Raw genomic sequence first — 26,550 nt, forward strand, 5'->3', positions numbered from 1 at the left:
GACCAGCCCCACACCAAAGGATTTTGCGCCCCCCCCCCCCCTTCCTCCTGTGTGAATGATCACACAAACAAGTTTTTTTCCCCTACTTCCCAGTAGAAAAACAAAGTTTGCCATTTAAATCCCAATCCTGGGTGTGAGCACCTGGCAAGCTGCTTCTTGACAGGCCAATTAATCTTTCCACTAATTAAAAAAAATAAAAGAACCAAACACGTTCAGCGCCATGTCGCTCACCTTTGCCTCCTATTTGCAACCTCGGGTGTTCATGGGCTATAAAATTGTCACTGGGATCAAATGGGTTTTTGGCAGCTGCTGGAAAACTCAGGGTGAAACACACCAGGTGTTGCCCTTTGCTCAAGAAGGTTTTGCAATTTTGCGGTGTCATGGTTTAACCCCAGCAGGCAACTAAGCACCAGGCAGCTGCTCATTCACTTCCCCCCCACGCAGTGAATTGAAAAAAAAAGAGAATCGAAAAAAAAAGTAAAACTCATGGGTTGAAATAAGAACAGCTTAATAAACAGAAAAGAAGAAACTAGTAATGATAACGGTAACACTAATCAAATGACAACAGTAATAACAGAACGATTGGAATATACAAGTGATGCACAGTGCAATTGCTCGCTACCTGCTGATCCCCCGCCCCCAGTGCCCCCAGTTTATATACTGGGCATGACGTCACACGGTATGGAATACCCCTTTGGCCAGTTTGGGTCAGGTGCCCTGGCTGTGTCCCCTCCCAACTTCTTGTGCCCCTCCAGCCTTCTTGCTGGCTGGGCGTGAGAAGCTGAAAAATCCTTGACTTTAGACTAAACGTTACTTAGCAACAACTGAAAACATCAGCGTTATCAACATTCTTCTCATACTGAACTCAAAAACGTAGTGTTATACCAGCTACTAGGAAGACAATTAACTCTATCCCAGCTGAAACCAGGACAGTGGTCATCAGTTTATCGGCGTTTTGTGTCACCGGAGTCAAAGTGCCGCTGCGGTGAGGGGACATTGACCTGGGGAGAGGCAGCGGGTACCGGGGTGGACCCGTGCCCTGCCGTCCCCACCAGCGAGGTCCTACCTTGGGGATGCCCTGAAGGAGATTATTGGGGTGGGGTGGGGGGAAGATGGTTCCCTGTCCCCCACCTGGTGCCCCCCACCCTGTCCCTGTCCCCATATTCACATCCCTGTGCCCTGCTCTTTGCCACCAGCCTGCAAGGGACATGGGGTTGGTTGGGGGCTGCTGGTGGGACTCTTGTGCCCCCCCCTGCCCCAGAGCCACCAACCCCCTGGACACTGTGTCCCCATCTGCTCACTGAGGATGAGGGCCACCACCACTGGGTGAAGAAGCCAGGACCATGAGGCCAGTGGGACTGGGAGGCACTGGGAGAGCCCAGGCTCCGGCGGGGCTGTGTCCTGGCCTCACGGCTGGGGGTACAAGGGAAGGAGGAGAAGTGGCTGTAAAGTCACTTTCAGTTCCCCTTGGGGACAGGATGACGTAAGGTCACCTCCCCCTCCAGGTGGCACTTGTGGTCCCCAAGGGGGGGGACGACAGACACAGGGGACTTCATAGGTGGTCCCTGATGGGGTGTCACGCATGGGGTGACACCCCTTGGGTGCCACACACGGACCATGATGGGGGTGTCACGTGTGGTCCCCAATGGGGTGTCACACATGGGATGTCATATGCCATCTCTAATGGGGTGTCATGTGTGGTCCCCGATGGGACATCGGACATGTGATGTGACACACGAGATGTCACATGCAGTCCCCAAAGGGGCGGGGGGTGTCACATGAGGTCCCCGATGGGGTGTCACGTGTGGGATGTGACATGTGGTCCCCCATGGGGTGTCAGTCTTGGGACGTGACATGTAGTCCTTGATGGGATGTCACATGTGGGATGTGACATGTGGTTGCCAATGGGGTGTCACATGTGGGATGTGACATGTGGTCCCCCATGGGGTGTCACACGTGGGGTGTCCTACACAGTCCACACGGGTGGGTCATATTTGGGGCAACCCACATCATACCTGCGGGGGGTTTGACACACTTGAGGCACAGAGTCCCCCCCAAAGACAGCGTCCCACGCGGTCCCCAAAAGGAGGGGGACACAGAACGGGGGACCCCCACCATCCCTCCCCGTGTTTGGGGGGGGGGACACAGAAGCTGACCGGGGGAGAGAGAAATGGTCACAAAAGACAGGGAAGGTCCCACCGAGATTTGAACTCGGATCGCTGGATTCAGAGTCCAGAGTGCTAACCATTACACCATGGGACCGGCCCGCCCTACCAGCCCCGCCGGGCCCCACACGCCTCCCCGCCGCCTCCGCCGCGGAATGGAGCCCGGCCCGGGGCGGGGGGGACGGGGGACACACAGCGGCGGGGATCGCGCTGTGGCGGGCGGGGAAAGGACCCTGCGGTGGTGGGGAGAAAGAGGAAAAAAAAAAAAAAGGAACTTTCGCCCGAACAGGGACTTGAACCCTGGACCCTCAGATTAAAAGTCTGATGCTCTGCCGACTGAGCTATCCGGGCTCCTGCCGGCCCCCGCCCGCCGCCTCCCCATGGGCCGAGCGGGGGCGCGGCGGGATACCCGCGGGGTTCAGAGGGAGAAAGGGCGAAAAGAAAGCTTTTTAGGAACAAAAAACGTCATTTTTTTTTCAAGGTTTTAAGGTGAAAAAGGTGCTGTTGGGGTGCGGGAAGCCGCGCCTCAGGCCGTACGGAGTCGCAGCGGTGGGCGGAGCTTCTTTAACTGGCCTCAGGCCGGACCTGAGTGAAAACTGCCCCCCCACCCCCGCGAACCAATAGGAAAGCGCGGGAGAGGGGAGCCGGCGGCTTGCCCTCAGCCCCCCAGCAGGCATATACCGAGCTATTAATATGCCCTCTCCCCCCCCAAAAAACCCTTTTATATACCAAAACCTCGCTTAAATCTCCCTGTATAGCTTGAGGGAACGAGCGCTGCCTTCACCTGCCCGCAGCCACCCCCCCCAACCCCAGTTTATCACCTTCGTACGGCCACCGAGGCGCATCCAAACCTCGGACTGCTATTGGCCAAGAATCGGTGCTGTTCTATTGGTCCTCCGGCGAGCGACGTCGTAGCCAATCAGAAGGCGTCGTTTCGATCCCCGGTAAGGTATAAAAAGACAGGGCGGCAGCGTTTAATCTTATTTTTCCATAGCGAGGCGGGGAGTGATGTCGGGGCGCGGCAAGCAGGGGGGCAAAGCCCGGGCAAAGGCCAAGTCGCGTTCGTCCCGCGCCGGCCTCCAGTTCCCCGTTGGCCGCGTTCATCGTTTGCTTCGTAAAGGTAACTACGCCGAGCGGGTGGGCGCCGGCGCTCCCGTTTATTTGGCCGCCGTTATGGAATACCTGACGGCTGAAATTTTGGAGCTGGCGGGTAACGCCGCCCGGGATAATAAGAAAACGCGGATCATTCCCCGCCACCTGCAGCTGGCGGTGAGGAACGACGAGGAGCTCAATAAGCTGCTGGGTGGCGTCACCATCGCGCAGGGCGGGGTGCTGCCCAACATCCAGGCTGTGCTACTGCCCAAGAAGAGCGAGAGCCACAAGGCCAAGGGGAAGTGAGGCGGCAGCAGAGGGGTGGGGGGGAAACCTGCAGGTTTTTATTCTTTGTTTTAAACCCAAAGGCTCTTTTCAGAGCCACCCACCGCTTCAGGAAAAGGGCTGGAGGAGCGGGGTGAGGGGGGGGCTTGGCGCTAATGAGCTTTAATCAATTGTCTTGCCACGATGGGAGCAATGAGAGGGGAAACCCCCTCCGTGGGTAAAGCACTGTCACCCCAAAGCTCATTAGGCGGCCCTAAAAGAAGCAGGGGAGCACCCAGTTAAAAAATAAAAACGGCGGAAAAGGAGATCGGCTTCAGGGCTGTGATAACAACGGCTTCCAAAATAAACACTAATTTCTACCGATAATGTTGCTTTCTGGTATTGCCACATCAGGCGAGGAGTGGTAGTTGCTTGTTATGCAAATGAAGGCTCGAGTCTACGCCCGTCCATTGGCTGCGACAGCCCCTGCAGAGCTCCCACGCCCATGCCCCTACAGCGGCTCCAAAACCCGCGCGCTAATTGGCCCGTTCCTGAATTCGCTCAGCCAATGGCGGTGCGCTGTTTGGCTCCCCGCTTTTCCTGCCGCTATCTCCCCAGCCCTACTGGGGTGACCACCAGGGCGGGCCGCGGTAAGCGGCGGGGGCAAGTCTCACTCCGAAATACGAATTAATACACCTAACACTCTTCATACGATCCAATCCCAGAAAAAAACACGTCCCAGTTCATCCCTGTTCTAGCTAAACATGAAATAAAAGCTAGAAAATAGGGCGGTTGTGTGGGGGTGTCACTCCCCACCCAGCCACTGCACTAGGCTTTAAGTATGCGCTAGTAAGACCTTTTTACGCTCGCCAAACCCAGCTTTTTTTGCCAAATTACTGCATTTTGACACTCCAAAGCCTCAGTTCTGCCCTGAAAAAAACAAACGAGCAGTAAAATCCAACCCGCCCACACACACACACACGTGCGTATCTCACATAACACCCACCTACAGGAACAGACCTCTGCGTGTTGGGGGGGGGGGGGGGGCCGGCCGCGCCCCCGAAGTTCCGCCCCGGACTCCCCCTTGTTACATTTTAAAAGAAATCAAATCTGATTACAACTGAAATATTAGGAATATAGAGTTGTGGGGTGTAACCATAGTAGATAAAGAACTTAAAGAATGTGCAGTACTGTACTTTTAGCTGATTATTGTTGGCTTGTATTTTCTTTCAAGAAGCCAAGAAGATTTGCTTCTTGGAAACTCCCTACCTTTCCCATTTTGATAACAAACTGAAAGACCAATCATTGAAAAGGTTGGATTTCAAAAGAGAACATAGTATACATTTTTATGCAAACTAATATAGATAGTGATGAGAATCATACTGCGCAGAATCAGCTAAAAGAGGTCAAGAAGCGAACAAGTGAGGAAGACTATGAAAGACCACCAGAGGGCTTCTGAAGACCACCAGAGACCTTTGCTGCGCCTGCGTGAAGAGACATATACATATGCTAATGATTTACTGGAAAGTTGATGATTATGTATAACATTTCCCAGAAACTTAATGAATATGTATAACAGGTGTGTATTTAACTGTATCGTTAGACAAGACAGGTGCACACGATAGGTGGAGCGATCCCCCGTGTGCCCAGCGCTGCAATAAAGGAGTGCCTGCTTCTTAACTTCTCATTGCTGTTAAGGAGTTTTATTCCGGATTTCGGCAACAGTTTTGGCGACCCAGATGGGACCTTGCGAGTGAGACTGGACGAGATCGAGTGGTGATCGAACTCCAGCCGGCACCGAGGGATTCTCGGGGGGGAACCATCGCTCTCGACTCGCAAAGCTCCTCGCAACGTTCCCTGGAGAAAGGGTAAGGCACTTCTTCTCTGGAATCTGTTCGGATAGCCTGCCCGTAAGGCGCGGCGAAAGCTTCGCAGGGTTGGGGCTCAGAGGGTACCCGTCTGTGGAGAAGCCTAGGCGTCTGCCCGTAAGTCATAAGCGAAAGCTATTGCTGGGTTGGACATCTGTGTATCTGGGATAAGTCTACCCGTAAGTCATAAGCGAAAGCTATTGCTGGGTTGGACATCTGTGTATCTGAGACAATTGTCATTTGCATTTATTTGGTATTTGATATTTGGTATTTGATATTTGATATTTGGTATTTGGTATTTGGTATTTGGTATTTGGTATTTGGTATTTGGTTATTAATATTTGGAACTTTGATAATTGATATTTGATGTATTTGGTAATTGATATATAAGCATAATGGCATTAGCCAAATTATTTAAGAGTAAGAAAGAGTATGGGAAATATAACCACTGATGAAAAGATACCAAAAACATCACCATTGGGATGTTTATTGGCACATTGGAGTGAATTACATGATGATTTATGTAAGAGTCAAATGATTGAATATTGTAATCATTGGTGGCCTTTGTATGTTTTGGAAGATCAGGAAAAATGGCCAACGAATGGAACTTTAAGTTATAATACTATATTACAGTTAATGTTATTTTGTAGGAGAGAGGGTAAATGGAGTAAAGTGCCATATGTGGATCTGTTTTTTTATTTGAGGCAGAAAACGGATTGGCAAAAAAAAAAAAAAAATACAAGTTAATTAGTCGAGACAATTTAGTGATAACATTAACTTCAGAAAATAAGAAAACTAAGAGTTGTTGTTCAGCTTGTGATATTAGAAAAAGATACATTAAATGTATGGTAGCAAAAGAAGATAAAATGGAACTAGAATTAGAAATAACCCCACCAAGGGAGGAGCAGGATCTCTCTCCCTCACATTCACGGGAAAGGAGTATTGAGTCAGGGAGAATAATTTATTGGATAGTACTGAAAAACAGATGGTAATAAAACTGGAAAAACACAAGCAGAGGCAACACTTATGAATGGAATGCTTTCTGGAACTTTGGAACAGAGTTTTCCTTCGAGAGATCCCCAGTGGGATCCAAATGACCCTGTACACAGGAGAAGGTTAACTCGATATCAAAAATAGGTATTGTATGAAATAAAACATGCAATGCTGAAAGCTTTGAATTGGTCTAAATTATATGAAATAAATCAAGATAAAAATAAATCTCTCTCTGTGTTTTTGGAAAAATTGAAGGAAACCACTAAAAATATACTGATTTGAAATTGGAGACAGAAGCAGAACAACAATTGGCTTCGATTTTTTTTATGAAGCAGTCAACACCTGATATAAGGCAAAAAGTCCAAAAATTGGAAGGAGAGGATTCAAGAAATTTAAATAAAATGTTAGAAACAGCATGGAAAGTCTATAATAATTAAGAGAAGAAAGAAAAAACAAAAAAAAAAAAAGAAAAAAAAAGATCAGAGACAGTAGATTAATAGCTGTCTTAACAGGGAATGCAGCAAGAGGAAGAAGACGAGCTCGGGGAAGAGGAAGTTTTAGAAACTTTGGTAACTGGGAACCTAATACACCCCTCGGAATGAATCAGTGTGCATATTATAAGGAAGATGGAGATTGGAAAAGGGATTGCCCCAAAAGGCAAATAAGTCAACAAGAGGCTACAAAAATGATGACTTTAAATGAATGAAAGAGACCGGAGGGGAACCCAGCTGAACCTCTGGTTACAATTAAGCTGGGAAATGATAAAGTTGAATTTTTTAGTTGATACGGGAGCAGTATATTCTGTTTTGAATACTTACAAAGGGAAATTGGAAAATAAAACAGCGAACATAATTGGAGCGACTGGGAAACAGGAAAATAGACCATTCTTTCAACCCCTTGATTTAAAATTTGGAAATAAAACAATTACACATGAATTTTTGTATGTACCAGAATGTCCGATACCCCTGTTGGGTCGAGATTTGTTATCCAAATTGAATACACAGATAGCTTTTGAGGGAGAAGAAATTCTTTTAAAGATACCAGAATCAAAGACAGGAGAAATATTGATGATACAGGAGAAGGTTAAGATTCAGGAGATGCCACAAGAAGTTGATGATGCTGTGATCCCTACAGTTTGAAACACAGAGATACCTGGAAAATCTAAAATGACACAACCTGTAAAAGTAGAACTGAAGGAAAATGTGAAACCAGTGAAATTAAAACAGTATCCAGTTAAACCTGAGGCTAGATTGAGAATCAAGAAATTAATTGATAAATTTTTGGAATATGGAATCTTAGAGGAGTGTGAATCTGAATATAATACTCCAATTTTACCAGTGAAAAAACCATCAGGAGAATATAGATTAGTACAGGATCTGAGGGCAATAAATCAGATAGTGAAAGACATACATCCTGTAGTGGCCAATCCATATACACTTTTAACAACTCTAGGGGAGAATCACCAGTGGTTTACAGTGCTTGATTTAAAAGATGCTTTCTTTTGTATACCCCTGGAAGAAGGAAGTCGAAAAATTATTTGCTTTCGAGTGGGAAAATCCAAAAACAGGACGAAAAACACAATTGACATGGACAAGATTGCCACAAGGATTCAAGAACAGTCCAACAATATTTGGGAGCCAATTAGCAAAAGAACTTGAGATGTGGAAACGAGATGGTCCCAAACCTGGACATTTACTCCTACAGTATGTAGACGACATATTGATAACAACAGAGGAGAGACCAGCGTGTATAAAGGTAACAATTGATCTTTTAAACTTTTTGGGGTTAAGCGGATACAAAGTCTCTAGAACTAAGGCCCATATACCAAAACAGACTGTGATATATCTGGGTTTTGAAATCTCACAAGGGCAAAGACAGTTGGGAACAGACCGCAAAGAAACAATTTGCAGTATCCCGGAGCCGAGAAATACCCACGAATTGAGAACCTTCTTGGGAATGACTGGGTGGTGTCGGCTATGGATAATGAACTATAGTCTGTTGACTAAACCTTTATATGAAGCTCTTAAAGGTCCACCATTTGAATGGGGTCCAGATCAGCAGAGAGCTTTCAAGAATCTAAAACAGGCCCTGATGACAGCACCAGCCCTGGGACTTCCGGATCTGACTAAAGACTTCCAGTTATTTGTACATGAGAAACAACACCTTGCACTGGGAGTGCTGACTCAGAAGATGGGAAGTTGGAAGTGACCGGTTGGATACTTTTCCAAACAATTAGACTTTGTAAGTAAAGGCTGACCTGCTTGTTTGAGAGCAGTAGCAGCCACTGTGATGATAATACAGGAGGCCCGAAAATTGACTTTGGGAAGGATGATGGTGGTATATGTACCACATATGGTGATATCAGTGTTAGAACAAAAGGGGGACCATTGACTCTCCCCAAACAGAATGATGAAATATCAGGTAATTTTGATGGAGCAAGATGATGTACTTTTGAAAACCACTAATTTGACTAATCCTGCAGTCTTTTTAAGTTCTATACAGGAAGAAGGACAACTGGAACATGATTGCCTGACTACCATTGAGTATGTATATTCCAGTCAAGAGGATCTGAAGGATGTACCTATGGACAATCCAGACTGGGAATTGTACACAGATGGTAGCAGCTTTGTTGAAAATGGAATCCGCTATGCAGGATATACGGTAACAACTGAAAAATCAGTTATAGAAGCCAATGCTTTGCCAAACACAGCTTCAGCTCAGAAGGCTGAACTAGTGGCTTTGACAAGGGCTCTAGAATTGAGTGAAGAAAAGAAAGTGAATATTTGGACTGATTCGAAATATGCATTTGGCGTGGTCCATGTCCATGGGATTTTATGGAAGGAAAGAGGACTATTATCCTCTCAGGGGTCCAACATTAAATATAAAGAGGAGATTTTACATTTACTACAAGCAGTTCGGAAACCAACTGCAGTAACAATCATGCACTGTAAAACACATCAATCAGGGAATATAAAAGAGATTGTAGGGAACAGATTAACAGATAAATCAGCTAAGGAAACAGCCAAAAGGAATACCTTACAAATGGCATTAATTCTTACAAAAACTATTGTAATACCAAAGGAAAAAACCTAAATATTCAGAAGAGGATGAGAAATTGGGAAGATTATTAAATGCAAGGAAAAATTTGAAAGAATGGTCAGTGACATACAATTTTACTAAGATTGTAAGATGTGACTTTTCCTATTCGGCCCCGGTCACGTCTCACCAACTTTTACAATCTAACTACATGTTGATTCATGAATTACTACCTATACCCATCGGAATGAATCTCGCTTTGGTAAAACAGTTACTACAACACAAGGATCTAGTTGAGATTTTAGAAAAAAATTAGGAAAAATGGACAAAAAACCCCTTAATAACTGTTCATAACAATGTGAAAGAAATACACCGAATTTTTGAAAGAATACAAAAAGATACAGAACATAAATGGTAGGACACACTTTTCGGATGGTCACCTACTGCTACAGACATCCTGAACAAGTTGTGTCACCCCATCGTGGTTCTTTTGATATTGGTTTTGATCAGTTTGACTCTGTCAGCAATATTATATATCCTAACTTGGAGAATGATGAATCGGCTAACACGTTTGACTCGTGAAACTTCTTTTAATCACATGATCGTCCAAGCTGTTGCAAAACAACAAAATGAACAAAGAAACCCAGAACCTCCTCCAATATATAGTAACTGATCAGTAGAATTATAGTGAAAGTATTGAAGTGATTTTCAAAACTTTCAAAGGGGGGAAATGTTACATTTTAAAAGAAATCAAATCTGATTACAACTGAAATATTAGGAATATAGAGTTGTGGGGTGTAACCATAGTAGATAAAGAACTTAAAGAATGTGCAGTACTGTACTTTTAGCTGATTATTGTTGGCTTGTATTTTCTTTCAAGAAGCCAAGAAGATTTGCTTCTTGGAAACTCCCTACCTTTCCCATTTTGATAACAAACTGAAAGACCAATCATTGAAAAGGTTGGATTTCAAAAGAGAACATAGTATACATTTTTATGCAAACTAATATAGATAGTGATGAGAATCATACTGCGCAGAATCAGCTAAAAGAGGTCAAGAAGCGAACAAGTGAGGAAGACTATGAAAGACCACCAGAGGGCTTCTGAAGACCACCAGAGACCTTTGCTGCGCCTGCGTGAAGAGACATATACATATGCTAATGATTTACTGGAAAGTTGATGATTATGTATAACATTTCCCAGAAACTTAATGAATATGTATAACAGGTGTGTATTTAACTGTATCGTTAGACAAGACAGGTGCACACGATAGGTGGAGCGATCCCCCGTGTGCCCAGCGCTGCAATAAAGGAGTGCCTGCTTCTTAACTTCTCATTGCTGTTAAGGAGTTTTATTCCGGATTTCGGCAACACCCTGACAGCACCCACCCTGCCCACACCAGAAACAGAACCAAAGTAACGCCCCCAGGCTTTATATAGTCCCGGAGCGGACCAGAGGGAAACCTGCGCTGTAACTCCCTGAGCGCCTTTCTTCCCGCCCCGCCCCGCCGTGACGTCCCACGCCGGTTCGGACCAATCAGAGAGGAGCAAGGGTTTGAAGGCGAAAGCGGCAGCACGAACGAGTAACCCCGAGGAGGGACGGCTGCGGGAAAACCCTGAACTACAGCCCCAAAGGGGCGTTTTGTTAAAATACAGAAAAATAATCCATTTTAAAGAAAACTCTTAAAGCGTCCCCAACTCCCTCACCGCGCTCTACAAACCGTTACGACCCTCAAAAAGTCCAGAAAAACACGGCGCATCTCAGCAGCAACATCAGCTCTTTAGCAAGCAGGTGGGTGGCTCTGAAAAGAGCCTTTGGGTCGAGTCGAGCCGAGCGGGTTCCCGCAGCCGCGTCCAGCCGCTTTTTACTTGGAGCTGGTGTACTTGGTGACAGCTTTGGTACCCTCGGAGACGGCGTGCTTAGCCAGCTCGCCGGGTAACAGGAGCCGGACGGCCGTCTGGATCTCCCGCGAGGTGATGGTGGAGCGTTTGTTGTAGTGGGCCAGGCGGGAAGCCTCACCCGCGATGCGCTCGAAAATGTCGTTGACGAAGGAGTTCATGATCCCCATAGCCTTGGAGGAGATACCGGTGTCGGGGTGTACCTGTTTCAGTACCTTGTAGACGTAGATGGAGTAGCTCTCCTTGCGGCTGCGTCGCCGCTTCTTGTCGCCTTTCTTCTGGGTCTTTGTCACCGCTTTCTTGGAGCCCTTCTTGGGGGCGGGCGCCGATTTGGCCGGTTCGGGCATGGCGCGCTCTCCGGGCTCACCACAAAGCAAACGCTACGGAGTGAAAGCGAGCGCCCGCCCGGCGCCGCTTTTATAGCGGCGTTATGCAAATAAGGGATTCAAACGTCACGCGCTCCTATTGGCCGAGACATCTTAGAGCGCCCCGCGCGGAGAGACACACACGCCCCCCTCCGCGCATGCAAATCTAGAGGCTCCAGAACGTAGGCTCTGATTGGACGCTGATCGTTGAGTTCGGCGCAAGGGTCTCAGCCAATCAGAACACGCCGTTAGGATCCCGCCGCGCACAGTACGTGTGTTGGCGCCGGGGGGAAGCCGCCCTTCTCCCTGTTCGAGCTCGGTGCCGCCCCGGAGGGGAGCACGGCCGGCACGGGGGGACCCCACTCGCGGGAACCGGGATGTGGGGCAGCCGTAGCGGGGTTTTCCCGGGGGAAAAAAGGCGGTACCGGAGCCGCTCGACCCCGCTTTCCCGTCGGGACCGGAGCGCTCCCGCTGAGACCGCGGCCGTGCCGCGGGATTCCCTTCTCGGCCCCGCCCACCCCGCCCCCGAATACGGCGACCAATGAGCGCCGAGCGCGCGAAATTCAAATCGCCCGCCGCGCAGCTAACGAGAAGCGCCTTTTCCGCCTCTAATTGCTGTTAATCTTAATTAGCGCGGCATCCCAATTAGCAGGGGTTCGCCCCTCGCAGGCAGAATAATTTTATGCGTCATAGGGCTGTTTTGGGGTTAATCACCTCATTTTTCTGTCCCTTAAGCAGCCTTCAGCGGCAGCATTGGTGGTTCAGTGGTAGAATTCTCGCCTGCCACGCGGGAGGCCCGGGTTCGATTCCCGGCCAATGCAACGCATCATTTTTTTTTCCTTCTTCCCACCTGATTTTTTCCCATTTTCACCCCTTTCTCCAGCCCCCTTTTCCACCTGGAACACAAGAAGTGACCGCAGCAGTTTACCGTTCCCATCCGTAAAAATAAAATTCACGTGATAAAAAAAATAAAATAATAATAATATTTAAAACCCCCGTCCCTGGGTGGGCTCGAACCACCAACCTTTCGGTTAACAGCCGAACGCGCTAACCGATTGCGCCACAGAGACCCGCGGTGTTGGCCCCGCCCCGCCGCCCCTCCCGACTCCGCGGTGCGCTGCACCCTCTAAAATTGGGGGGGGGGCTCCTGTACTTGCCAAAGAAAAGGGGGGGCCCCGGGTTGGAAAATAGGATCGTGCTGCCCCCCCGTAAGGTGCACACCCCTCTCCCCAAATCCTGGAAAAGCTGGGTGGGGGGAATCTTGGAAAATTGCACGGGGGGGGGCTGCTGCACCTGTAATAGAAGGGGGGTTAAAAAAAGCGGGGGGGCCCCACGCGTTCACCTGCAAGAATTGCGGAAGGGGGGGGGGCAGGGAGCGCGCACAGGGGGATTGCCCGTCTGCGGAATTGCACCAGAACGCCCCAAAACCCTTGCTAAAAAAAAAAACCAAAACCAAACAAAAACTAAAGGAAAAGTGCGGAGGGGGAGCCCCCCCCCCCCAAAATCAGTTGGAAAAGGTGATGGGGGTGGAAGGAGACGAATGGGGAGGAAGAGAAGACAAAATTTAAACTCCCCGACGAGGATGGGATTCGAACCCACGCGTGCAGAGCACAATGGATTAGCAGTCCATCGCCTTAACCACTCGGCCACCTCGTCCTCCGTTCAGCGCTCGCCCGCCGCGCCGCCATGGGGCGCACTAAGCCGTGAGGAGGAGAGGGGCGGGGATAGAGAGGGGAGGGGCGGGGTTTCGGCCGGGGGAGGCGGTGCCAAGGGGGGTGGCGGGCGCGGGGCGCGCGCAGGGGATGTAGCTCAGCGGTAGAGCGCATGCTTCGCATGTATGAGGCCCCGGGTTCAAGCCCCGGCATCTCCAGCGGGGGTGGGGGGAAACTTCCTTCGCCTTATTTTTTTTTTTAAGGGGAGGGGGGGGGCTGGAATAAGGACTCGGCCCTTAAGCGGAGCCCCTTTACTCCTATTTTGTACCTCCCGCCTCGGAAACCCCGGCACCTCCGCTCTCTCACCACCCCCCCATGTGGCAACGCAGTCTCCACCTGGAATTTTTCCAACTGCGTTTTATCAGGATAAATTAAAAGGCTATGTCTATAAGTAGCAGAGTGGCGCAGCGGAAGCGTGCTGGGCCCATAACCCAGAGGTCGATGGATCGAAACCATCCTCTGCTAATCCCCTTTTTCTCCCCTTGTTCAGCCTTTCTGCGTTTGCCTCACGTCCTCAACGCCCCCCGCTAAGGATAAACACCCCCCCGCGCTAAATTTACTGATTTTCTCTCCCTCCTAAATATCACGATTTATTTCGCACAAGCACCCAACACTCCCGCGACGCGTGGGTAGCTGCCCTGCCATCTTCACAAGGTGCCCCGGGTTGGAAGGGACCTGCAAAGGAACCCAGCCCAACCTCCTGCTAGCAGCGGGGAGAGTTAAGTCAAACAGGATTGCTCATGGCTTCAATTTTGGAGGAATCTCCAAGGGCGGAGAGCCCAAACCCTCCCTGCACGGTGCTTCCCCGTGTGTGATCGTGCTCCCGTTTGCTCCGTGGGTGCTTAACCGGGAGCTCAGCGCTGGAATGAGAAAGCTGCTCTCTACAGCGACGCTATACCCGGGATGATCAGACCTCCAGAGGGGAAAATTTAAGTCCCAAAAAGCCACCGGGATCCGCCGTTAATCCCGATCCGAGCGCTCCGGCCCGGGAAGCAACGAGCGAGCCCTGCCGGTTTTGGCGCCTAAACCGTCGGTTTAAACTCCAGAGCCACCGTCTGATTGGTGGATGAGAGGAGCGGCGCGATTGGTTGGTGGGAGAAGGGAGGCGGGGGGGAGGAGGAGGTAGGCGGGGCGCCAGAGCGGCGCTTGAAGTTCTCCCTCAGGTCCGCACCCTCGCGGGCCTATATAAACCCCGGCGGAGGCGGGGCTGTGCTCAGTCCGCGGCGGGGTGAGTAGGGAGCGGGTGTGTGTCGGGGGGTGGAACGGGGCTGGGTCGGCGCTCGCAGCCGAACACCCTTTCCAGGCTCAGCCGCGGTGATAACGTCCATTTATCGCTGTTTTAATGCTGTTATGTTAAATTTTGTCAGTTCCGGGCAGTTAACATCCATCCTGGGGTAGCAGGGAGCGATACAAAGTTGTGTGTAATGACTCACCCGCTCCCCGTAGAGGCTTCACGGCTCAGCCCGCCGCAATTCGGCCTCCCTGGGGGGAATAAAAGCACCCAAACCGCCTTTTTATTTTATTCCTTCTCTCGGGAAAAAAAAAACCCCACGCGCAACGCGGAGGGAGGTCGTTGAAAAATCCGTGGCAAAACGCCCCAAGCGCGGAGGGTGGGGAGAGGCAGATGTGGTTTTGAAGGGAGAAAAAAAAAAGTTAAAAAAAAGAAAAGAACGTGGCCTCCCCGTCGGGGAATCGAACCCCGGTCTCCCGCGTGACAGGCGGGGATACTCACCACTATACTAACGAGGAAAGGGCCGGGAGTGCTTCTTGGCCGCCGGTCACTTAAATTTCGTCCCGCCGCCGTCGCCGGGCACCGGGAAGCGGCTCCGGTCGGTGTATTTCCCCCCTCCGCGGTCACGGAAGATCGGGAGAATCTCGGAGAAGGCGCGGACGCGCGTGGGGAGGACACGGGTTTGGGGTGGGGGGAAGAAGCGGCGTCAGCTGCCGGTGATGGAGAACGAGGGCGGCAAGGGAGAACGCGCGGCGCCGTGGCTTAGTTGGTTAAAGCGCCTGTCTAGTAAACAGGAGATCCTGGGTTCGAATCCCAGCGGTGCCTCCGCTCTATCGCGTCTTTATCGCGATAGCCTGATAGTTTTTATTATTTCCCCCCACCCCTCCCCCCCTCTTTTTTTTTTTTTGTTTTAAAATAAAAGGCTGCCCCCAAATCTTGCCGGCGCATACCGAGGAAGAGAGGAGGCACCGGGGAGAGTTGGCGGGGAAGGGATAGAAAAATATAAAAGTGAGAATAGGGCGGAAAAAGGTATTTTCCCTGACCGGGAATCGAACCCGGGCCGCGGCGGTGAGAGCGCCGAATCCTAACCACTAGACCACCAGGGAGCGGTGAGAGCAACTCTACCGCCGGCCGTCAGGGCTCCGCGCTAGTGGCGCTGGAATGGGGGGGGTGGATCCAAATGGCGCGCAGCCATTGGTCGCCCGCGTTCGGGGAAGGGAACCAATCAGCCCGCGCGCTTTGGAGCCGCCCCAGCGGAGCGGGGGAAGCGGGAGAGGCCCCGCCGTCCTTTCCCGGGCCCCCCCGTCGTCCTCCCGGGACCGCAGCACCGCGCAGACCCCCCTCGAGCCGCATAAATTCCCCCCCCCATTTCATCACTGGAGACAGACCTTCCTCCTCCATTTAAGTTTCAGGCTTTTTATTGCTCCTTGCAGGCGGGGGAGTCCCGGCCGAGCTGGGCTGCGAGGGCCGGGTTGGTGAATTGGGGTCAGGTTTGGGGATTTGGGGGATCGTTCAGCCCCAGATTGCCGCGCTGAGCCCGGGAGGGATGCGTACCCGAGGAGCGGGACGAGCCCAAGGACTGCGGCGGAGACACAAAGCTGTAAACCGGCAGTTTTAATCACTTTTTTGTGAGTAATTAAGCCCATTCGGGTGCCACCCCCGAGGTCACGCCAAGTGCCAAAGAGCCACGAGACATGACACCGCAACGCCGCGGACTGAAATCCAGCACCAGGAAGGGCTGGGAATAACCCGGCTCCGGATGCGGCCACGGCGCCGGAGACACGACCCCGCAAGAGCCGGGAAAGGCGTGCAAGCGTCGGGTGACACGCAACCACCGGCGTGTTGAGACGCGTGACGGCGCGTGACACGCGTTGACGGGGACGGCGGGAGGGTGGCATGCACAAGCGGAGCGCCAGGTGCGCGACCGGTGCGCGACGTGCGCAAGCGGCGCGTGACACGGGACGCCGGCCACGCGCAAGCGGCGGGGACGGGTGGGACGCGCGCAACCGGTACCAGCAGCGTGACACGCGTTCACCGAGCGTACGACACGCGCAAGCGGCGTGCGACGCGCCCCTTCCCCCCCCCCCCCCCCCCCCACCACCACCACCGTCACCCCTCTACAACACCCGCACCCCCGTCGCACACCCGGTGACGGAGGGAAGCAAAACCGGCGCGCGAAATCGGGGCGAAATCGGGAAATTGAAGCGCCGCGGCGGCACGGTGACAGCGGGCGCGTGCTCCGGGGTCCCCGCGGCTCCCCGAAACCGGGTTCGTGTTCTAACAACCCGCCGCCGCGGATGAGCGGTGCCTGGATAAAGACCCAAAGCGTCACGGTTTCACCCCGAAGCAGAGGGAGGGCGGTGTCACCCGTCGGCACGTGTGACGAGTCACTCGGGGCTCAGCCAAGCGCCGGCCTCCTCCACGGCACGCGGCACGACGAGGAAAACCTCGCAGAGCCCTTGGGAGAGGAAATCCCGCAGGAAAGCCCTGTGGGAGGGCGAGGAAGAGGAGGTGACCCCCCCCGTCCCTACGGCCGCGTTCCCCCCGCCGACGTCACCCGGCGTCACCCTACCTGAGCTCGGCCTCGCCGCCGATGGCGACGGGCGCCCGGAGTTTGGAGTCGAGGTTGTAGTAGGTGCCGCGGAGCTGCCGTACGGCCAACCAGTGCTTACGGCGTAACGGCAACGCCATGAAACCCAGCGAGACGTGAGAGGGGACGTTGAGGATGAAACCCAGGATCTGTCCCAGCGCCAACCGCTCCAGCGACCTGCCGGAGAAGGGCGAGGAGGGGGGGAATAAAGGAAAAAAAAAAAAAAAAAGGGTGAGGAGGGGGCTGGAGGGTGGAAAAAATGGCTGGGGGGGGGGGGGTGGGCTCGGGATGGGGCCGCACCGGCGTTTGTCCCACCAAATGGCCGCCAGCTCCAGGCTTTGCAACGCTGCCATGATGACGTTGACGTCGTAATTACCGGTGCCCAAGAAGCTGCGGTGCGGGTTGAGGCGGGCGTCGGGGGCCAACCTGTTTCACGGGGCAGAATTCCGAAAAAAAAAAAAACAAAACCCACCAAAAAACCAACAACAATAAAATAAGCGAAAGAACCGAAATAAGGGAAAATGGGGGGAAAAAAAAACGGGGCGTCACGCACCTCTTGCAGATCTCGTCGGCGGCTTCCTGGGTGAAGCAGGGCCGCTGCAGGACGTTGTTGAGGGCGTGGAGGGCGCAGAGCTCCAGGCGCTGCCGCTCATGGTAAAGCCCCCCCCCCGCCGCCCCCCCCCGCCGCTGACGACGACGAGGGGAGGGGGGACCCCGACATGACCCTCGGGTTTGGGGGGGACCCGGCTGCCTGGGGGGGGGGGGGGAAGTTTGGAAGGGAGGGGAGGGCGGTGTCAGCTCCGAAGTTCCCTGTGGGGAGTTTGCGGGGGGGGGGGGGGGGAGCAATCGGTGGCACCCCCAAATCTTTCAGACACTCTCCTGTACCCCTCAGGCCCCCCCAAGCCCCCCCCAATACCTTCCTGAGAGCCCCCTGCTTCCCCCAGGCCCCCCCCAAATCCCCCTCAAACTCCCCACACATCACCCCAAGTGCCCCCCAGCTCTTCCAGCCACCCTCCTGGACCCCCCCAAAGACACACACACCCACCCCCCCCCGATCTCCCACGTCCCCCCCTGCATCCATCAGCCCCCCCAAAAAGACCCTCCAGAACCCCCCCCACCCCTCCCTAGACCCGCCCCAAACCCCCGGGCTCCCCAAGACCCCCAGACACCCCCCAGGAACCCCTGAAATACCCTCCAGCACCCCCCCGTCCATCCACCCCCCCCCGGACCCCCAAACAGCCTACTAGAGCCCCCCCAGGCCCTCTCCCTCCCCCTCAACCCCCCCAAAGACATCTCCAGACCCCCCCTGGGCACCCCCAACCCCCCAAAAACAACCACCCAAACTCCCTGCCCCCCCCCTCCAGCAGCTCCAGGACCCCCCTATATCCCCCTCAACCCTCCACAGCCCCCAGACCCCCCCCAAATCCTCCCCCCCCCCCAAAAAAAAACCCTCCAGGCTCTGGCAAACAGCCCCAGAGAGCCCCCAAGCCCTCTGCCCCCCCCCCTCACCCCCCAAACCCTCCAGACAGCCCCCGACACCCCCCTGCAACCCCTACCTCCCCCTGCCCCCCCCCAGACACCCCCCAGCACCCCAAGGCACCCCGGACTCTCTCCTTAGCCCCCCCCCCAGACCCCCCAAACCTTCCGCCCCCCCCCCCGCGCACCCCTATGACACTCCCAGGCCCCCTTCGGACCCTCTGCCCCCCCCCAAAACACCCTCCAGGGTCCCAAACACCCCCCGGGCTCCTGCAGAAGCCCCCCCCACACACTCCGGGCCGCCCCCCCCCCTCCGCCCCGGAGCCCTCCAGGCCGCTCCGCCGCTTCCTGGGTGCAGCCAGGCCACCCCTCAGGGCCCCACGGGCCTTCCAGGCCCTCCCCGGCGCCACCCGTTCTCCTCCGGCTCCCCCAGGACCCCCCCCCCCCCCCCCGGAGCCGGCCCAGCTCACCCCAAGGCTCCTCCGGGACCGGCGGCCGCCTCATTCCCCCCCCATCCCGCCGCCGCCGCCGCGGCCGGAACTACAACTCCCCGGCGTGCACCGCTCTTCTTCCGGCGTGCTTTGCGCCTCACCCATTCCCTCCAATAGCGCCTCGCGTCGACCTTCCTCCCGGCGTGCTTTGCGCGCCGCCAGGAGGGCCGCAGCCGACCTTCCTCCCGGCGTGCTTTGCGCCTCACCCATTCCCTCCAATAGCGCCTCGCGTCGACCTTCCTCCCGGCGGTGCTTTGCGCGCCGCCAGGAGGCCGCAGCCGACCTTCCTCCCGGCGTGCTTTGCGCCTCACCCATTCCCTCCAATAGCGCCTCGCGTCGACCTTCCTCCCGGCGTGCTTTGCGCGCCGCCTCCCTCCACCCCCCCCCCCCCCCTTCGGCCGCCATGATGAGGCGCAGCCGCAGCGGTGCCGGTGTCGCCGCCTTTAATGTCCCTCGGTGTGTCCCCCCCCCCGTCTGTGTGTCCCCCCCCCCCGGTCTGTGTGTCCCTCGGTCTGTCTGTCCCCCGGTTCGGTGGTTTCAGCAGAGCTGGACGCATCCGCCGTGTCCGTGGCAGGCTTTGGGGGGGGGGGGGGGGAGACATGGAGTGAGTGGGGGGCTCGAAGGGGACATTGGGGGGGGCAGGGGACATGGGGGGGGCACTGGGGACATGGGGGGACAGAGGACAGGGGACATGGGGGGACAGAGGACGGGGGACATGGGGGGGCAGGGGACATGGGGGGACACTGGGGACATGGGGGGGCAGAGGACATGGCACTGGGGACATTGGGGGGGGGCTCTGGGGACATGGGGGGACACGGGACGGGGGACATGGGGGGGCAGGGGACATGGGGGGACAGGACAGGGGACATGGGGGGCAGGGGACATGGGGGGGGCACTGGGGACATGGGGGACACAGGACGGGGGACATGGTGGGACAGAGGACATGGGGGGGACACTGGGGACATGGGGGGACAGAGGACATGGCACTGGGGACATGGGGCACTGGGGACATGGGGGGACACGGGATGGGGGGACATGGGGGGACGGGTCATTGGGGACACGAGACATTGGGGGGCACTGGGGACATGGGAGGACACAGGACGGGGGACATGGGGGGGCAGGGGACATGGCACTGGGGACGTGGGGGGGACACTGGGACATGGGGGTCATGGGACGGGGACATGGCACTGGGGACATGGGGGGACAGGGAACATGGGGGGGACACAGGATGGGACATGGGGGCAGGGGACATGGGGGGGGCACTGGGGACATGGGGGGACAGAGGACAGGGGACATGGGGGGACACTGGGGACATGGGGGGACAGAGGACATGGGGCACTGGGGACATGGGGGGACACAGGATGGGGGACATGGGGGGACACTGGGGACATGGGGACAGAGGACATGGCACTGGGGACATTGGGGGGGGCAGGGGACACGGGGGGCACTGGGGACATGGGGGGACAGAGGACATGGCACTGGGGACATGGGGTGACACAGGACAGGGGACATTGGGGGGACACTGGGGACATGGGACAGAGGACATGGCACTGGGGACATGGGGCACTGGGGACATGGGGGGACACGGGACGGGGGACATGGGGGACAGGGGACATGGCACTGGGGACATGGGGGGACAGGGAACATGGGGGGACACAGGACGGGACATGGGGGCAGGGGACATGGGGGGGCACTGGGGGACATGGGGGGACAGAGGACATGGCACTGGGGACATGGGGGTCACGGGGGGCACTGGGGACATGGGGGGACACGGGACATGGGGGACACGGGGTATGGAGGGACACGAGGACATGGGGGGGGACATGGACATGGAGGGACTTGGGGGGGGCCGTGGGGACATCGGGGGGGACACAGAGGACATGGAGGGACGTGACACGGGGGGCGTGGGGAGACACGGGTATTAGGGGACACGGGTTGGGGGGGGGGGGGGACACCCAGGGACAGGGGTGACCGTCGGGGGGGGGGACGGGACACGGAGTGACCGCGGGCACCCACCCAGCAGGCTGCTCCAGAAAGCGTCGCGGGTGGCCTTGCCGGTGACGGCCCCCGGCACGGCCGGATTGCGACGGGTGCTGGTGACGCGCAGCGCCCGTCCCTCGTCCCCCACGCTCGTCACCTCCACTTCCACGATGTGCCACTCGGGAACGCTGCGGGGGGGGACACAGGGGAAGGGGTCGAGGGGGGTGACACGTTGGGGGGGGGGGGTGACGGTGGCTCGTCACCCACCTGGGGTCGGCCACCAAGCAGGCGCGGACGCCGTCGAAACCGAGGCGGGGGGCGGCCACGGCGGCGGCCGCCATGGTGTTGACGTTGTTGGGGGCGAGGGGACAGAGGGGACGCAGGGGACCCTCGTAAAGGACCGAGCGTGTCCCCCCCCCAGCCGCCAGCCGCTCCCGCAGCCGCCCCTCCAGGCGGAAGCTCTGCGGGGCCTTCGTCATCGTCACCTTCAGCGCCTGGGGTGGGGGGGGGGGGGGGGGACACACAAGCCATCGCCAACACCCCCCCCCCACCGGTGCTGTCCCCCAAAGTGCCGGTGTGGTTCCCAGCGTCGGACGCTGTCCCCGAACCCAGATGTGGTCCCCAAATCCAGATGTGGTCACCAAGCCCGGCTACTGTCCCCAACCTTGGATGCTGTCCCCAACCTTGGATGCTGTCCCCAAAATCAGATGGGCCCCCCCCCCCCCCCAAACCTGGATGTGGTCCCCAATCCAGACACTGTCCCACCCCTTGGTGTCCCCAACCCTCTGGTGTCCCCAACCCCACGGCACCCCAAGCCCCACGGTGTCCCCAACCCCTTGGTGTCCCCAACCCTCTGGTGTCCCCAACCCTCTGGTGTCCCCAATCCCACAATGCCCCCAACCCCCCCGTCCCACCTCCTCAGTGTCCCCAGCCCCACAATGTCCCCAACCCTCTGGTGTCCCCAACCCCACGGCATCCCAAGACCCATGATGTCCCCAACCCCTGGTGTCCCACCTCCTCAGTGTCCCCAACCCCACGGCATCCCAAGACCCATGATGTCCCCAAGCCCCATGGTGTCCCCACCCCCCCAGTGTCCCCAGCCCCACAATGTCCCCAACCCTCTGGTGTCCCCAACCCCACAACATCCCAAGACCCATGATGTCCCCAAGCTCCACGGTCTCCCCAACTCCCCAGTGTCCCCAACCCTCTGGTGTCCCCAACCTCTGGTGTCCCCCCTCTCAGTGTCCCCAACCCCATGGCACCCCAAGCCCCATGGCGTCCCCAACCCCTGGTGTCCCCAACCCCATGGCACCCCAAGCCCCGTGACGTCCCCAACCCCTGGTGTCCCACCTCCTCAGTGTCCCCAACCCTCTGGCGTCCCCAACCCCTGGTGTCCCACCTCCTCAGTGTCCCCAACCCCATGCCAACCCAAGCCCCACAGTGTCCCCAACCCCTGGTGTGTCCCCCTCCTCAGTGTCCCCAACCCCATAATGTCCCCCAACCCCACAGCACCCCAAGCCCCATGGTGTCCCCAATCCCCCCAGTGTCCCACCCCATGGTGTCCCCAACCCCACGACATCCCAAGTCCCACGGTGTCCCCAACCCCACAATGTCCCCAACCCCACGGCACCCCAAGCTCCACGGTGTCCCCAACCTCCCCAGTGTCCCACCCCTTGGTGTCCCCAACCCCATGGCACTCCAAGCCCCATGGTGTCCCCAACCCCTGGTGTCCCCCCCCTCCTCAGTGTCCCCAACCCCACAATGTCCCCAACCCCACGGCATCCCACCCCCCACGGTGTCCTCAACCCCCACACTGTCCCACCCCACGGTGTCCCCAACCCCACGGCACCCCAAGCCCCATGACGTCCCCAAGCCCCACGGTGTCCCCCAACTCCCCAGTGTCCCCAACCCTCTGGTGTCCCCAACCCCCCCCCATGTCCCACCTCCTCCGTGTCCCCAACCCCACGGCCCCCCAAGCCCCACGGTGTCCCCAACCCCACGACATCCCAAGTCCCACGGTGTCCCCAACCCCACGGTGTCCCCAAGCCCCCGTGACGTCCCCAAGCCCCACGGTGTCCCCCAACCCCACGGCCCCCCAAGCCCCACGGTGTCCCCAACCCCACGGCCCCCCAAGCCCCGTGACGTCCCCAAGCCCCACGGTGTCCCCAATCCCCACCCCGGCGTCCCCCCGGGTGACTCACGGCCAGCGTGCCGGCCTCGTCCATGCGCCGAATGTCCTCGCAGCCCCACAGGGCGCCCCGGGGGACGTAAAGCGTGTGTCCCCCCCCGCTCCGCCGCCCCCCGCAGCCGCCGCTCCGTCTCGGGGTCGGCCAGCGCCGTGGGGGACCCCAGCTGGGGACGGCGGCTCAGGCCACCGCGTCCCCCCGGGGTCCCCCCCCCATCCGTACTGCTTCCGCGGATCCCGACGTCCCCCCCCCGACGTCCCCGTGTCCCCACAGCCCCGATGGACCCACCCTGATGGCCCCAACCCCCCCGGTGTCCCCAGTGTCCCCAAGATGCCATTCCCTCCGTCCCCAACCTCCCCATGTCCCCAACACCCCATCCTCACTGTCCCCAATATCCCCAGTCCCCAACCTCCCCATGTCCCCATGTCCCCCACTGCCACTGTCCCCACTGTCCCCCACCTTCCCGGTGTCCCCAGTGTCCCCACCGTCCTGTCCCCAACCTTCCCACTCTCCCCAATACCCCCATCCTCACTGTCCCCAACCTCCCCAGTGTCCCCAGTGTCCCCACCGTCCTGTCCCCAACCCTTCCCACTCTCCCCAATACCCCATCCCCACTGTCCCCCACCTCCCCGGTGTCCCCAGTGTCCCCAAGATGCCATTCCCTCCCTCCCCAACCTCCCCATGTCCCCAACACCCCATCCTCACTGTCCCCAATATCCCCAGTCCCCAACCTCCCCATGTCCCCATGTCCCCCACTGCCACCGTCCCCACTGTCCCCAACCTCCCCAGTGTCCCCAGTGTCCCCACCGTCCTGTCCCCAACCTTCCCACTCTCCCCAATACCCCATCCCCACTGTCCCCCACCTCCCCGGTGTCCCCAGTGTCCCCAAGATGCCATTCCCTCCGTCCCCAACCTCCCCATGTCCCCAACACCCCATCGTCACTGTCCCCAATATCCCCGGTCCCCAACCTCCCCATGTCCCCACATCCCCAACCTCCCCAGTGTCCCCAGTGTCCCCACCATCCTGTCCCCAACCTTCCCTCTCTCCCCAATACCCCATCCCCACTGTCCCCAACCTCCCCGGTGTCCCCAGTGTCCCCAAGATGCCATTCCCTGTCCCCAACCTCCCCATGTCCCCAACACCCCATCGTCACTGTCCCCAATATCCCCAGTCCCCAACCTCCCCATGTCCCCACGTCCCCCACTGCCACCGTCCCCACTGTCCCCCACCTTCCCGGTGTCCCCAGTGTCCCCACCGTCCTGTCCCCAACCTTCCCACTCTCCCCAATACCCCATCCTCACTGTCCCCAACCTCCCCAGTGTCCCCAGTGTCCCCACCGTCCTGTCCCCAACCTTCCCACTCTCCCCAATACCCCATCCTCACTGTCCCCAACCTCCCCAGTGTCCCCAGTGTCCCCACCGTCCTGTCCCCAACCTTCCCACTCTCCCCAATACCCCATCCTCACTGTCCCCAACCTCCCCAGTGTCACCAGTGTCCCCACCATCCTGTCCCCAACCTTCCCTCTCTCCCCAATACCCCATCCCCACTGTCCCCAACCTCCCCGGTGTCCCCAGTGTCCCCAAGATGCCATTCCCTCCCTCCCCAACCTCCCCATGTCCCCAACACCCCATCGTCACTGTCCCCAATATCCCCGGTCCCCAACCTCCCCATGTCCCCATGTCCCCCACTGCCACCGTCCCCACTGTCCCCAACCTCCCCAGTGTCCCCAGTGTCCCCACCGTCCTGTCCCCAACCTTCCCACTCTCCCCAATACCCCATCCCCACTGTCCCCAACCTTCCTGGTGTCCCCAGTGTCCCCAAGATGCCATTCCCTCCGTCCCCAACCTCCCCATGTCCCCAACACCCCATCGTCACTGTCCCCAATATCCCCAGTCCCCAACCTCCCCATGTCCCCATGTCCCCCCACTGCCACTGTCCCCACTGTCCCCCACCTTCCCGGTGTCCCCAGTGTCCCCACCGTCCTGTCCCCAACCTTCCCACTCTCCCCAATACCCCATCCTCACTGTCCCCAACCTCCCCAGTGTCCCCAGTGTCCCCACCGTCCTGTCCCCAACCTTCCCACTCTCCCCAATACCCCATCCTCACTGTCCCCAACCTCCCCAGTGTCACCAGTGTCCCCACCATCCTGTCCCCAACCTTCCCACTCTCCCCAATACCCCATCCCCACTGTCCCCCACCTCCCCGGTGTCCCCAGTGTCCCCAAGATGCCATTCCCTCCGTCCCCAACCTCCCCATGTCCCCAACACCCCATCCTCACTGTCCCCAATATCCCCAGTCCCCAACCTCCCCATGTCCCCATGTCCCCCACTGCCACCGTCCCCACTGTCCCCAAACCTCCCCAGTGTCCCCAGTGTCCCCACCGTCCTGTCCCCAACCTTCCCACTCTCCCCAATACCCCATCCCCACTGTCCCCCACCTCCCCGGTGTCCCCAGTGTCCCCAAGATGCCATTCCCTCCGTCCCCAACCTCCCCATGTCCCCAACACCCCATCGTCACTGTCCCCAATATCCCCAGTCCCCAACCTCCCCATGTCCCCATGTCCCCCACTGCCACTGTCCCCACTGTCCCCCACCTTCCCGGTGTCCCCAGTGTCCCCACCGTCCTGTCCCCAACCTTCCCACTCTCCCCAATACCCCATCCTCACTGTCCCCAACCTCCCCAGTGTCCCCAGTGTCCCCACCGTCCTGTCCCCAACCTTCCCACTCTCCCCAATACCCCATCCCCACTGTCCCCAACCTCCCCAGTGTCCCCAGTGTCCCCACCATCCTGTCCCCAACCTTCCCACTCTCCCCAATACCCCATCCCCACTGTCCCCCACCTCCCCGGTGTCCCCAGTGTCCCCAAGATGCCATTCCCTCCCTCCCCAACCTCCCCATGTCCCCAACACCCCATCGTCACTGTCCCCAATATCCCCAGTCCCCAACCTCCCCATGTCCCCATGTCCCCCCACTGCCACCGTCCCCACTGTCCCCAACCTCCCCAGTGTCCCCACCGTCCTGTCCCCAACCTTCCCACTCTCCCCAATACCCCATCCCCACTGTCCCCAACCTTCCTGGTGTCCCCAGTGTCCCCAGGATGCCATTCCCTCTGTCCCCACCATCTCCCTTGTCCCCACCGCCCCATCGTCACTGTCCCCAACCTCCCCACGTCCCCCCCCCGCCACCCTGTCCCCGTTGTCCCCAG

The 26,550-nt window shown here is 57.1% G+C and overlaps 5 protein-coding genes and 10 non-coding genes across 15 annotated transcripts; 6 read left to right on the forward strand and 9 right to left on the reverse strand.

Moving 5' to 3' along the window:
- Positions 1-2,190: 2,190 nt before the first annotated feature.
- TRNAQ-CUG (transfer RNA glutamine (anticodon CUG)) lies at positions 2,191-2,262 on the reverse strand. Its single transcript has one exon. It is a non-coding gene; the product is annotated as a tRNA-Gln (tRNA).
- A 181-nt stretch (positions 2,263-2,443) lies between these two features.
- TRNAK-UUU (transfer RNA lysine (anticodon UUU)) lies at positions 2,444-2,516 on the reverse strand. The gene has a single exon. It is a non-coding gene; the product is annotated as a tRNA-Lys (tRNA).
- Positions 2,517-3,155: 639 nt separating this feature from the next.
- Positions 3,156-3,613, forward strand: LOC128135794 (histone H2A type 2-C-like). The gene has a single exon (XM_052774877.1). It carries the CDS (start codon positions 3,174-3,176, stop codon positions 3,561-3,563), a length of 390 nt encoding a protein of 129 aa, XP_052630837.1. The 5' UTR covers positions 3,156-3,173; the 3' UTR covers positions 3,564-3,613.
- A 7,298-nt stretch (positions 3,614-10,911) lies between these two features.
- LOC128135795 (histone H2B 5-like) lies at positions 10,912-11,718 on the reverse strand. Its single transcript, XM_052774878.1, has one exon. The coding sequence runs from the start codon at positions 11,659-11,661 to the stop codon at positions 11,281-11,283; it is 381 nt and encodes a 126-aa protein (XP_052630838.1). The 5' UTR covers positions 11,662-11,718; the 3' UTR covers positions 10,912-11,280.
- A 711-nt stretch (positions 11,719-12,429) lies between these two features.
- TRNAG-GCC (transfer RNA glycine (anticodon GCC)) lies at positions 12,430-12,500 on the forward strand. Its single transcript has one exon. It is a non-coding gene; the product is annotated as a tRNA-Gly (tRNA).
- A 175-nt stretch (positions 12,501-12,675) lies between these two features.
- On the reverse strand, positions 12,676-12,749 carry TRNAN-GUU (transfer RNA asparagine (anticodon GUU)). The gene has a single exon. It is a non-coding gene; the product is annotated as a tRNA-Asn (tRNA).
- Positions 12,750-13,253: 504 nt separating this feature from the next.
- TRNAS-GCU (transfer RNA serine (anticodon GCU)) lies at positions 13,254-13,335 on the reverse strand. The gene has a single exon. It is a non-coding gene; the product is annotated as a tRNA-Ser (tRNA).
- A 142-nt stretch (positions 13,336-13,477) lies between these two features.
- TRNAA-CGC (transfer RNA alanine (anticodon CGC)) lies at positions 13,478-13,549 on the forward strand. The gene has a single exon. It is a non-coding gene; the product is annotated as a tRNA-Ala (tRNA).
- Positions 13,550-13,784: 235 nt separating this feature from the next.
- Positions 13,785-13,856, forward strand: TRNAM-CAU (transfer RNA methionine (anticodon CAU)). The gene has a single exon. It is a non-coding gene; the product is annotated as a tRNA-Met (tRNA).
- Positions 13,857-15,068: 1,212 nt separating this feature from the next.
- On the reverse strand, positions 15,069-15,140 carry TRNAD-GUC (transfer RNA aspartic acid (anticodon GUC)). The gene has a single exon. It is a non-coding gene; the product is annotated as a tRNA-Asp (tRNA).
- A 233-nt stretch (positions 15,141-15,373) lies between these two features.
- Positions 15,374-15,447, forward strand: TRNAT-AGU (transfer RNA threonine (anticodon AGU)). The gene has a single exon. It is a non-coding gene; the product is annotated as a tRNA-Thr (tRNA).
- Positions 15,448-15,656: 209 nt separating this feature from the next.
- Positions 15,657-15,728, reverse strand: TRNAE-CUC (transfer RNA glutamic acid (anticodon CUC)). Its single transcript has one exon. It is a non-coding gene; the product is annotated as a tRNA-Glu (tRNA).
- Positions 15,729-16,221: 493 nt separating this feature from the next.
- Positions 16,222-19,584, reverse strand: JOSD2 (Josephin domain containing 2). Its single transcript, XM_052774836.1, has 6 exons — positions 19,491-19,584; positions 19,159-19,357; positions 17,766-17,963; positions 17,513-17,638; positions 17,195-17,389; positions 16,222-17,109 (listed from the first exon to the last, which is right to left on the reverse strand). Exons 1-6 carry the CDS (start codon positions 19,582-19,584, stop codon positions 17,010-17,012), a joined length of 912 nt encoding a protein of 303 aa, XP_052630796.1. The 3' UTR covers positions 16,222-17,009.
- A 95-nt stretch (positions 19,585-19,679) lies between these two features.
- On the reverse strand, positions 19,680-23,682 carry ASPDH (aspartate dehydrogenase domain containing). The gene is given in 5 exon segments (XM_052774837.1): positions 19,680-19,754; positions 21,196-21,347; positions 21,427-21,653; positions 23,361-23,444; positions 23,446-23,682. Coding segments are annotated over 5 exon segments (738 nt in total). The 3' UTR covers positions 19,680-19,716.
- A 4-nt stretch (positions 23,683-23,686) lies between these two features.
- On the forward strand, positions 23,687-24,371 carry LOC128135776 (uncharacterized; the record flags this gene model as incomplete). Its single annotated transcript, XM_052774838.1, has 1 exon — positions 23,687-24,371. A coding segment is annotated over one exon (685 nt), but the record flags the coding sequence as incomplete, so codon positions are not given.
- Positions 24,372-26,550: the final 2,179 nt, after the last annotated feature.

This window comes from Harpia harpyja, chromosome 24, assembly GCF_026419915.1.
Source record: "Harpia harpyja isolate bHarHar1 chromosome 24, bHarHar1 primary haplotype, whole genome shotgun sequence".
NCBI lineage: Eukaryota > Metazoa > Chordata > Aves > Accipitriformes > Accipitridae > Harpia > Harpia harpyja.